The sequence below is a fragment of the Protopterus annectens genome, chromosome 10.part0 (assembly GCF_019279795.1).
Source record: "Protopterus annectens isolate FY-2018-M chromosome 10.part0, PAN1.0, whole genome shotgun sequence".
In the NCBI taxonomy this organism is placed as follows: domain Eukaryota; kingdom Metazoa; phylum Chordata; order Ceratodontiformes; family Protopteridae; genus Protopterus; species Protopterus annectens.
In genome coordinates, this window is record NC_056744.1 from 441,592,526 (window position 1) to 441,605,500 (window position 12,975).

Here is a 12,975-nt window from a genome sequence, read left to right on the forward strand (position 1 = left end):
ACTCGAATAATATGTTAAAAAAAAAAAAAAACAACCCTGTCCTACCCATCTCCAAAAAGCTTTCTGTTCAAGTGCTGACTTTTTTACCAGTATACTGCTGTGTCGTGTTGAGCCCCCTCACCCCTCCACCCTCTATTCATGACCAGAAAGCCAGAGCAGGCCTCTGGTCAGACTTCCTGAAAGGCTTACACACAGATGTTGCAGGGATAAGATCATTCAGTATATCTCTGTATACAGATAAAGTAGTGTACCTCATTTGACTCCCATTCTCCCACAAAATATAACATAGGCAAGGACAAGAACAGGAGCCTGTAAATTACAGCATTCTCTCTCAAACTATAACATGGCACAAAAGAAGTGCAATTTTTAACAAAATCACCACTATCAAATGTTGTCAGTGTACAAGGCAGTATTACTAAAATGTGGTCTTGGTGTGCATGTGTGGTGTCTAAGACAAAAATACATAGCCAGACAAAAAGTCTTAGAAGCATCACCAACTCCTGCATACCCTGGAATTTCAATATGAGAATTTCAAGTAAGAGAATTTCAAGTAAGAACTGTTACTATCAGCCAGTTGCTTTAGCAAGCTTCATGTGCACAACACTGCATCTGTTACTATCAAGCTCCAAAAAGCAGCCAGCCTACTGCAGAAATGATCTACACTTCTGAAATACTCATTATAAACCTGTATTTATTTATTCTAATGCAAGTGCTAAACAGCACATTTCCATACCACTGAACAGAGTAAAGTTCTGAGGGTGGCAACTGGCCAAGTATGATTCAGATATGATCTGGAAAGCGCAACCAAAATTTTGGTACCATTAATCCACTACACGGCCAGAAGAACAATTTCTCATTGCCACTCATCAGCTTCCTCACAAAGTTGCTAAATATAGTGCATTCCCATGCAATGTCAAAAAGTGTTAAAATAAGAAAGTTAAGAAGACGTACACTGCAGCTTGTGACAGAATCTTTTTTGCCAAAGCAGTTAAAACCTTTTACTTTCAAAAAATGCTATTACATATCACTTTCGGGGATTCCAACTGTTTGATATCAGATTTTTCTCAGCTAAACTTCTTTTTTTTAATTCATTAAAGATGGAATGTGGTCAAAATCACTAAAACAATTAAAAGGAACCATAATTAGAAGAAAGTGTAAAAAGGAATGCAAATTTCACTTTTCTAAACACTGCTGGCTATTTTCAGACTCTGTTGCAAACTGCACATCTAGCTACAGTAGACAGCAGGAAGGGAGAGTAGGACAGAGCAATTCTACAACGTATTAGTTCTGTGGTAAGTACTACCCCATGGGGCTTTGTAGGCGTGAAAGAAAAAGGGGAAGTAAGGGATCGGTGGGAACACCACCACACTGCTACCTGACTCAGACATTGCTCCACATGCCTACTCATCTCTTCCTCGGATCCAACGAGCGGTTGAGCACACAATGGACATACCTGTCCTTCGTCCTGTTTCCTCCTTTTCAATTTCCCAATTCGAGCTGTAATCATCCAGTGAAGCAACAAGGGAAAAAAACATAAATCAGTTTACATATCTCCTTTGCATTACATTCAGAGTTCCAAACATTTAGCTACATTCTTTAGGTGGAGGGGGCCAGTGCAATGTACAAAGGAAATGGACTCATTTCCCACAAATGGTACATATATTTCCAAGCTATTTACAAAGGACACATTTCAAAAACAACATACCATGAGGTTAGAGCATCTTGCATTCAAAAAATGGAAAAAAGTAATTAAAAGGACAACTGCTAAATTAAGCTCTTAAGATGCAAAATTGCTATTTAAAAGTCACTCAAATAATACAGACGTCTTTGATAATGATCTGAATTCCAACCAAAAAAAACTGAATTCACACACACTCACTTGTACTGATTAAAGTGATTTGCTGAAGTGTATGTATCAATCACACACACACACACACACACACACACACACACACACACACACACACACACACACACACACACACACACATAACTGAAGTGATGCCAGGAGGACTGGAGGACACTAGCAACACGTAAAGAACAATCTGGCATGGAAATATTAATGTGGATGTTGGTAAACAGGAGAGAGGAACTAAAAAGGCTAGACAGTGGAACAGAACAGATAGCAATTAGAAGACTGGAAGAGGTTCCTGTCTGGAAAATAACGAGTGGTACAAATAAAAAGCAATACAGGTACTGCAAATCGACAAACAGAACATTTTCAACAGGGCTGTATTACAGCGGAGACTTAAAATAGAATGCACAACAGCTTTAATTTGGAAATAACTTGATATTCTAAATGAAACCAAAAACATACACCATAAACTCACTGCAGTTGCTTGTCTTGTTAAAACAAAAACAGACTCAGTAAACATTTTCATCAAATCAGACCTCATCAGAACCAAGTTACATTACACACAATACACTTAAAGGGTCATTAACATCACAATATAAATAAACCACCAAATTAACAATTAATAAAGAGGAAAAACTGCTAAAAATAAACAGTAGCACCTCTATAATTTAAAGGCTCATTAAGACCTGATGGTTTATTAGCAACCATGAATGCTGAGAAAGGATTAAGGAATGTTGTAAAGAGAAATTTTGAAAAAGTTAAGAAGATGATACTACAGGAAAAAAATGAGAGGAAGGAAAGAAGTAGAGAAAAAAAACGGGAAAAGATGTTGCTTGTAATACGGGAGATGTCAAAAATTAAATGTGGAGTTTTGCACATTAAGAAAATAGAAATTAATGAACATTAAAACATCTTTAAGGTAAAAGGAATATGAGATAAAGGAAACCCGTACATAAAAAAGAGGTTATGTTTGACATTTGCTCTTTTGCAAACAGGTGAATATAGACATGTTTGAAGTATCAAATGGTGAGACAGCTATCCGTCTCTGCTAGGTTATCCAGTCAAATAGTGAACAGGACTCGAACAAGGATAGAAGCAGCGTTTATTGAGGCACAAAAAAATAATTAGAAACTGGTAAGCGCTTTCATCTGCGTTGCAGACTTCATCAGACAACTATACAGCAGAGATAGAACCATATTTAACAACTCTTTGGCAACAAATCCATTCAAAAGATTGTTACAAATAGCTGACGTCAACTTTTAAAGAGCCAGTGCATATAATTTATAAAAACATATGTTAAAATCAAGTTTCCACACATAACATCCATATGTGTCGAAGTACATAATCAGTGCATAAAGGTTATTCACATATATATCTTGCAAAACGTGAGTCATGCACAGCTTTCTATATTGGAAAAACTGAAAGGCAACTTAGGAGAAGGATTTATGAACACCTGTATAAGATTAAGGTCCAAGATACCAACAATGCCTTATTTAGACATATTAAACAGTACGGTGCTGCTCATGTCTTTAGATTTGCTATAATTGATCAGGTAGTAAAATCACCACGAGGAGGTAATTTTAAAGCTCTTTTAGGAAAAAAGGAAAGTATGTGGCAGATGAAGACTAATGCCACAAAGTTTCCAGGCATTAATGATTTTATTTCCATTAAACCTTTATTACAATTATTATAAGTTGAATGTGAATAACCTTTATGCACTTTTTATGTATATGTAGATTTTGTCTATTTTAGTGATTTAGTGTTAGTCTGGTACATTTGCCGTTTTTAGCTATTTTTAGTGAAATATGTGCTGTTTATGTAGGCTATTAGCCACGAATTGGCAGATTAGTTTATTATCATTTATATTTATTTATTTATACATTTTTGTATATTTAATATATTACATTTTAATATTTTTCATGGTAGTGGGTATTATGATTATCATTGCATTTTATTTATTATTTTTTATCTATGTGTTTTTAGCTGTGGAGTACATCTATAGATTATGTACTTCGACACATATGGATGTTATGTGTGGAAACTTGATTTTAACATATGTTTTTATAAATTATATGCACTGGCTCTTTAAAAGTTGACATCAGCTATTTGTAACAATCTTTTGAATGGATTTGGCGCCAAAAAGTTGTTAAAATATGGTTCTATCTCTGCTGTATAGTTGTCTGATGAAGTCTGCAACGCAGATGAAAGCGCTTACCAGTTTCTAATTAATTTTTTGTGCCTCAATAAATGTTGCTTCTATCCTTGTTCGAGTCCTGTTCACTATTTGACTGGATAACCTAGCAGAGACGGATAGCTGTCTCACCATTTGATTCTGGTGTTGTGTGCCTTTGCTGTGGATTTGAATCATGTTTGAAGTATGTTACAAATGTAATAACAACTGCATATCAGCAAAGCATTTCAATTCTTCTCAGTAAGTGCCACGGATCTTTTACATCCACCTGAGCCACCACCACATGAGGCAGATGTGACCTCTGTTTAATGTCTCATCTGAAGGAAGGCATATTCTGGAGTGTGGAATGCCCCCTACGCTGTTCTGCAGTATCAGTACTTCAAAAAAATGAATCCAAGTACCTTATAGAGAAATAGAGCTCACAGTGTTTTTATTTTCCAGCATCAGAACCAAGTTTGCTATATCACGTTCAACCACTCACACTGAAAAGATACACTTTTACTTAACTACGAACGTATACATTAGTATTCCTCTGTGAAAATGGCATTGCCTGGAAAGGGCTAACCCTGATAACCAAAATAAATAAATTACTGCACTAAGGGGGAAAACAGCAGTTCAAATCAGACACAAAAAGACAGCTTTGAGGTGACTTTCAGCACCATGCCTTTTTAAAACAGGCCATTCTGTAATGCAGTCTATTATTCAAAACACTAAATTCTGATAAAAATGCAATGGTGAACACTGCAACAAATTATCAATTCAACAATGCTACTGTTGCATAAAACATAACAGTATCACAACTTCAAGTGAAGCTTTCACTATTACTCTTTTGAAATAAATAAAAAAAGAAGTTATGTACTCACCATAACGTTCTATGTTTGTAGCCCATCTCACCCATCATTCATACACTCGGCCGATTACAGAAGCTTGAAGTCTCTAATTTGGCTCGTGGCAAGGTAGATATCCCATCATGCAGTGGTATCAATCCTCAGATCTCGTTTGCTGCTGACTATAATAGAATAGTTATTCTGTACCCTCAGGTAAAGGTGAAACAATAGTGAAAGGTCTCCAACATAAAGGAAAAGTGCAAATATTTTACCACCAGGTCCTCTAGGATTATTTGGACGAGGGTTAAGTGAGTGGGTTAGTAAGAATGAAGGGTTGACATGGACAACAAACAGAACGTTATGGTGAGTACATAACTTCATGTTATGTTGTTCTATCTTGCCTTCATTCTTACATGTGGGCACAGTCCCTAGCACCTTTTTCTTGGGTGGCTCACGGGAATACACTCTTGAGCACTGTGGAACCAAAGGAAGCTCTGCCCCTGGAGGCCAAATCAACTTTGTAATGAGTGATAAAAATATGTTAACTTGTCCAAGTTGCGGTTGCACAAATACTGTCCATTGAAATTCTGGCTTGAAAAGCCATGTATGTTGCTACTGACCTGGTTGAGTGACCTCTAACTTTGAAGGGGAGTTCCTTGTTATTGGAGAAGTATACAAAAGTTATGCAATTGGAAAGCCAATTAGATACTGTGGTTTTAGAGACTGGCATACCCTTTCTTGCCTCTTTAAAGGATATGAACAACTGATCTGACTTCCTGAATTCTTTAGTTCTGTGAAGATAGACTATGCACATCAAGTTGGTGAAGTCTGTATTCTGCCTTGTTGGTATGGTTAGGGAAGAACACTGGAAGCTCAAGAGATTGGTTAATATTAGATTGAGAGCAAGTCTTAGGGACAAAGGATGAGTTAGTTCAAAGCAAAACCCTGTCTCGATGGAAAATCAAATAGGGTGGTTTGACTGAAAGCACCTGTAGCTCTGAAAGTCTTCTAGCTGAGGTTATAGCTAACAGAAATATTGTTTTCCAAGAGAGGAACTTTAGATCGCATGTGGAAGAAGGTTCAAAGTGCGACAGGACACAGTTTTTAAGTCCCAAGGAGGGACAGGTTCTTTAAATGGTGGTCTCAAGAAGGAAGTGCCTTTCAAAAATACTTTACACAGTCTATGTGCCATCAAGATAGGTGTATGCTGTCCTAAGTGGAAAATGGAGATAGTAGCGACTGAGCCTTGTTGGAAGAGTTATGAAAGGAAACCCAAAACTGAAGTAATTGGGACAGTGAAGGGGTCCATGTTTCTGGTCTGTGCAAAGAAAGAAAATCTTTTCCATTTACTAGCAAAGAGTTTCTGGCAGAAACCTCATGCAAACCTCATGAAAGGATATCAAAATGTGTTTTACTGCTGGAGTGAAACCCTGAAGCCTGACTAAAGTTGAAAGTGAAGCAGGCAAGCTGTCAAGTTGAGGGTGTGGAGAGAAGGATGGAGTGTTCCTGACATATATGTCAGTAGGTCTGGAACTGGGTCCAGAATCCATGGATCCACTAGTAGACGAGGCCCGAGAAAGGGGAACCAAATCTGACGAGGCCAATATGGAGCAATGAGAATCATCTTGCTTCCCAAGGATTTTACTTTCTGAATGACTTTTGATATGAGGGGAAACGGGGGGAAAAGCATAAAGAAGTCCCAAGGGCCAATTGTGAACAAGTGCGTCTCTTGGGGTCTCCACTGGAGGGGGGTATTAGGGCAACGTAGCTGCTGCATTTGGCGTTCATAGGAGTAGCAAAAAGATTGCAGCAAGGCTGGCCCCATTTACAGAAGACCTCTTCCACTATGTTCTGATTTAGAGACCACTCGTGAGGCATCAATATTGCCCTGCTGAGCTTGTCGCCATCACATTGGACTTTCCCGGGATGTGTGTTGCTACTAGAAAGTGTTGGGAAGAGGTTGCCCACTGCCAAACCCTCAGAGCCTCTCGACAAAGTGGGTATGATCTTGTTCCTCCCAGTTTGTTTATATACCATACCACTGACATATTGTCTGACTGGATTGCAATCGTCCCTAGAGGAAGAGAGTTGTGGAGTGCTTGCAACGCCAGAGCATTAAACTGATAGTGACTGGCTCCCAAGCCGGAAGCGTGACACCTCAATGCTCTGTCCATTTTTATGTGGTAGTACGCATCTTGGAGGTCTATCGAGCACATCCAATTGTCTTTCCTTAAAAGGGGAAGTATCGACTGCAATGTCACCATTTGGAACTTGAACTTCTTGACTGATTCATTTGTTTGCTGAGATCCAATATGGGTCTCAAGTCCCCTGTTCTTTTGGGTACTAAAAAGAATCTAGAGTAAGTTCCGAATCCTATTTGGTCTGGGGGGATGGTTTGGATGACTCTTGTTTAGTAACTTTTGGATTTCTATGGTTGCTTGATCCCAGAGATTGGGTGGGACATGCAGGATTTTTCTGGTTTGAGGAGGGGGGGTAGGAAAAGGGTATGGAGTATCCTCTGGATATTATGTTTTGTACCTACTTGCCTTTTGTGATGTTGTGCCAGGCTTCTGGGTACAGAGATAAATGTCCCCCAACTGTCTCCAGAGTAGTCTAGTCGAACCTCCTTTCAGGAGAGTGCTGATAGGGACGTCCGCGATAGGAATCACAGTCGCTCTGGTTTTGCAGGCCCCCTCTGCCTCTAGGACGGTGTCTACCATCATTTCCTCCTCCTCTGCCCCTGGGGAAGGGATCACCTCGTGCATCTGGGAAAATTGGGATTTCTTCAACCACATATTATGCCTTTCTGCCCTTTAGAGTAGGGTCTTGAAGGGACGGAAAAAACGTACTCCAACGGCAGAGAGAGTTTTCCCTTCCTGCTCACATCTGGTGAATGTATCCTTAACTTTTGGTCCAAAAAGTGAGGAACTGTCAAAAGGGGCATTAGTGAAGGTGTACACTTAAAGGGTTCCGCAAAGTTACACAAGCGCATCCAGGAATGTCTTCTAAGGAAACCCCTGAACCAGCTGCCCTACTTGCTCCATCTGTTGCATATAATATCAGTCTCATGGAGGAATTCACTATGGAGTTTAAGGTGGATAACTGAGTGGTAACCTTTTCTGGTACCCCCGCAGTTGAAGTACCCTGCAGAGTATCTCCTAGTTCCTTCAGGAGATCTCTCTGAAGCTTTGTAAAATGGGTAAGATAATTCAGCGATCGAAGGGTAAAAGCTGTTGAAAAAAAAAAAAACACACTTCCCATATCTGTCCAACGTTCCACACTCTTTGTTTGGCAGATGAGGAGGTCTCTGCAAGCTCCTTTCTTGGTGGCTGCTGCCACCACTATAGCATCTACCGGCACACCTTTAGTCAAAAAATCTTTTTCCTTGGGGGCTGAAAAAAAACTTATTTGGCCTCCTAGGGGCTGGCTCCATCATGTCAGGCAATTCCCACGCCTTTCGATTGACCAAGTCCTTGAGCTCGTCGAAAGGCAGAGACACCCAAGAGGCTGAAGGCTGAAATCCGAAAGCCTTCAGGTCCGACTCCTCATCAGAAGGGGTGATGGTAGACCAGCCGCTTCTCTGTTTTAGGACCTCAAGAATATCTGCAAAGGAAATATCATCAGAGGACAACTGTGGGGACCCTTCTGACTCCTTGAGGTCAGTGTCAGAGGCGACAGACTCATCAGGGGAGTCTACATGCTTCCTCTTACAGGCTTTCTTCTGAGGAAGCTCCTCAGAAGGGTATTCTGAGGAGGTCTCAGAAGAATTGAGATCACTCAGAGGGTGTTCCTGAGGCTGCGGATCTCTGCTGTCCTGTGGATAGGGTGGTGCCAAGACAGAAGCCGGTGCTTTTGGGGGAAGAACATCAGCATCCTTGTGTAGAGCTGTAGATTTGGCCACTACACTCATCAGCTCGAAGGCAGACTCCCCCATTTCCGAAGACACCACCGGTTCCAAAGAAGCAGAGGTAGCCCCCGGTTCCAGGGAGATCGGCTCCGAAGCCGATGTAGGAGACGAGTTCAGTCGAGCCAAGACACCAAGAGGTAGGCTCGGGTCCGAGTATCTCCCTCAAAGCCAACTGGTGAACTTCAGCTCCTAGACATTACGGATGGCACCGAGAGTGCTGGAGCAGATATCGGTTCCGGTAAAGCCTCATGGGGTGCAGGATGCCAAAGGTTCTACTGCAATCAGTACTGGATATTCTGGCTCTGATAGACCGGTATGGCTCTGAGGAGGAACAGTAGCAGATGTCAAAGATTTGGATGGCTCCAAGGCCAGCTGGGCAGGAGCCGAGAGCAAATTTGCCAGCCCCGGCGCCTTCAAGAGTCTGCGCCCCACTCTCTCCACATCTTCATCCAATAGGCTCCTAGAGGACTTGGAGGAAAGGGTTGGAGAGCGAGATCTTTGAAAAATAGGTGATCTCAGAGTAGGGGAGACCGGTGGAATGTCTGGTGACCATCACCGAGCTAAAGAATCCTTTTTCGGTTCCGAATTTCTTGGGGCCGATATAGGCATGTCAATTGTAATAAACTCAGTTGGCTCTTAAGGCAGTGGAGCCAATGAAGTGGGAGTCTTTGTAGTTTTTGGTATTTTCTCAGAAGGTCCAGATTTCTCAGAGGACACTGGAGATGGCCTTTTAACAGTCTTTTCTTTCCGGCTAGAGGGAGACTTTGTAGACTGTGAGGAAGAAAAACTACCTAAATCTTCCTCAAAGGATGGTTTCAGGAGACCTTTCAAAATCAATTTGTTTTTCCTTTCTTGAAGGACTCCTGAGCTAAATGAGTGACAAAAAGAAGTACAAGTCTCTTGTTAAGTGAATGGCCCCCAAACAGTAGACACATACTCCATGCCCGTCCGTTAATGACATTTCTTAAAACCCGAAGGTTTATGATCCTTCTCTTTAGACTCCTTAGACATAATTGTTACACTGTAGCAAAAGCAGAAATGCGCTAGAAGGTACAAAAAAGGAATAAGTTAGGTCCTCTAACTAAAACGGACCCTAACTACTGGAAGGAGGAGAAAATAACACACTACACTAAAATGTAGAAAATGCGAATGAGAGGACTAGGTCCTCCAACTTAAACAGGTCTAGCCCTTGGAAGCAGTTAACTAAGTTACCCAAGCCTAGACAAACACACACAGGCAGGAAGCTAATACCAAAAAAAGGACTAAAATATAGTGAGTCCTGCAATGTAAATGTACCGTATCAAGCTAGTAAAGAGTTGACAAAGGGGCCCAACAAGAAGAAACAGTAAATTCTAAATAGAAATAATCTAAACTACCACTAAGAGATACCGGGTACAAAACAGGCCTGTGGAAAAAACGTTGGCCAAACAGCTGACAAACCAGCGACAACTATTTAACAATACCTAAGATTAACTACTATCTAAACAAAAGTATTCTAACAATATTCTATCTAAAAAAGACAAGCTATATATATATATGAAAACACAGAAGAAAAAAAACGTAGCCACGGCCAAGAAGAGCACTTCTGAACTCGTAAAGCTTCAAATGAGATCTGAGGGTTGATACCACTGCATGACGGGATACCTACCTTGCCATGAACCAACTTAGAGACTTTGAGCTTCTGTAATCCCACATGTAGGAATGAAGGTGAGACAGGACAACATAACATCCAAACCTACTACACACAAAATACAGAACATTCTAACTGTACATTTTTAGGTGAAAAGTTTTGTGTATGTGTTTATCTATGTGTGATTTTAAAATTTACAGTAAAATAGACCTCTGTATTGCTGATAAAACAAATGGTCGACAGGTGTGCGAGATCGAAAATGCATGGGGTAAGAGACTATGTAATCTCAGAATTCTAATGATTTGGGGGGGGCCCTTCCTCCCTACAAAATACACATTCTTCTGTTTTTGCATGTTCCAAGGGTTAGCTTTAAGACTGTCCACTGTAATGTGTTGATAGACTAGTAATGGTAGATACATACATACATATAAATTAGACTAGTAATGGTAGATAGATAGATAGATAGATAGATACATACATACATGTATATGTATATAAATACATATATATATACGTATATGCACAGACACACACGCACACAAACTCATACATGCAAAGCCTTCACACAGACAGTCCTCCACATGTACTTACACAAAGAAAAACAAAAACATGGAAATACCACGTGCAACATGCATTAATAGAGCACCTACAAATACCACCTTCTTTTGGAATCTGGTCGTTCATGACAAGAACTGCATACGCGCGCATGTGTGTTTTGTGTACATGTGTACGCGTGTGTGTGTATAATTTTAAATATAAATATATATATTACACACACACACACACACACACACACACACATATTTATACTTTTATGATATTTTTTTTATACATACACACAGTACACCAAAAGTAAAACTTCTTGAAAAAAATGCAACTCATGTTATGTTCTGGGAATTTGGGGCCACATTTAAGTGTGCCTGTGCCCGTAGCAAGTTTGTTTGGAAGGGGGCCATGGTCCCTAAACCTCCATGAGTGCGGGTTGACCCACACCTTTTTTTTTATGTTTTACTTAATATAACCAAGTCCAGGATCACATGAGCACATTAAAAGACGGCAGTCCCAAATAAATTGTAACTTTTTGACAAGTTATAACTTCAACAAGCTACGATGCTCCCTTGTGTATTTATTTTTTGTTAAGCAGGGTAGAGCAATAAACACAAAACAACAGACCAATTTTAGGCTCAGCATGCAGACCTGGGGGAAAAAAGCTGTACACTTTTTGATTAATCATATTAACATTTAAGATGATGCACAACACAGGAGTTAATCAATGTATTCTTAGTACAGCTATACAAATCTCCTGTTACAGATAACTCCATGACTGTTTCATACAACACTGGATCATGCTCACCACCACCCTGCCTATGGGACAGCTTCCCCCAAAACATCCAAAGTCAGGGTACTGGTTATACTAGGTTTTGCAGCAAAGTTGGAGGGGCAGGTTTTTAATTTTAATAGTTAAAAGAGTCAGAAGGTCAGATCTTTAATGGATAGCCATTTAGCTTTGCTGGCTGTCTGGTAGTGATGTTCTAGTGTTCCACAGAAGATGATGGATGAATCAACATAATTTTTGTGAAAATGTTTTGCAGAGCTTTAATACTTTTTGTTTTATTTGAAGCAACTGCTATTAAGGAAATACCACATTCAAGCTGAATGAGTATAATTACCTTACCAATAGATGATTCTTGCATCAAAGGACTGAAAATTCCAAGATCTTTTGTACCCATAACTGGAGGCAGACTTTTTTTCATATGGAAATTAATGTTCAGGCTATGGTCAGGAGGTATTCTTGACTGACATTCTGTCAGGTGCTAGGGTGGCAGGTATAATCAGTGACATACTTGACATTTTCTTAAGGTCATAAAAAAATTGAAATGTAGCTACTTGCATTCCAAATGATGTCACAAATTATGTGACAGGTATCAGGTGATAACATAAGATCCCAGAAAGGTCTCGAACAACAGTACCAATCAGTTTTTGGATGAGAAATGGAAACAAAACAGCTGGAAAGCTGGAGGCATTTCTGGTTGTAGAAGAATGGCTAACTTAGGCAGGCATCCTTTCACTTTCAGGACAAACCGCTGACACAGCTTTAGAACCAAGACAAACATGCACTGAATACCAAGAGGTGTTTACACTATCTGACAATATTACTGCAAAGAGTACTTTTCCTAAAGCAAATTAAACTGCTGCATTTCAGCAAAGACATAATGATACAGGCGAAGTCAAGCATGGCTCCTCCTGATGCAGTGTTGCCCTTTCTCGCCACTGCTTGTAGGTGCATTCAATAAGTTCTAACTGCATGCTCAGGTCTGACATGTCCCAGAAATCTGGGACAAGTTCTGTTAATGTATTTTTTTTCCAGTTCCCCAAATTACCCACACACACCCCCACTACTGAGTATCCTTCTCCCATGTGGAGTTCTGAATACGGGAGAGGTAGAGATTAGAGATTAAAAGCCATCATTCTACAAGTAATAAGGAAAACAATCTTCTGCTCCTACCTCTTCCTCCCTCTGCGGAGCAGCATGCATTATACCATGCTTACTGCTTTAGGTTCCGA

At 40.1% G+C, this 12,975-nt stretch overlaps 1 protein-coding gene across 13 annotated transcripts in view; it reads right to left on the reverse strand.

Moving 5' to 3' along the window:
- The window catches only part of RNF220 (ring finger protein 220), a 1,177,048-nt gene that overhangs the window by 227,658 nt on the left and 936,415 nt on the right, over positions 1 to 12,975 (reverse strand). For 10 of the 13 annotated variants that reach the window (XM_044085345.1, XM_044085344.1, XM_044085343.1 and 7 more), the window contains one exon: positions 1,376 to 1,497. In XM_044085345.1, the coding sequence (XP_043941280.1) occupies positions 1,376 to 1,497 (122 nt within the window). The remainder of the gene's footprint in view (positions 1 to 1,375; positions 1,498 to 12,975) is intronic. The other 3 variants (XM_044085346.1, XM_044085348.1, XM_044085352.1) reach the window with 1 other exon arrangement.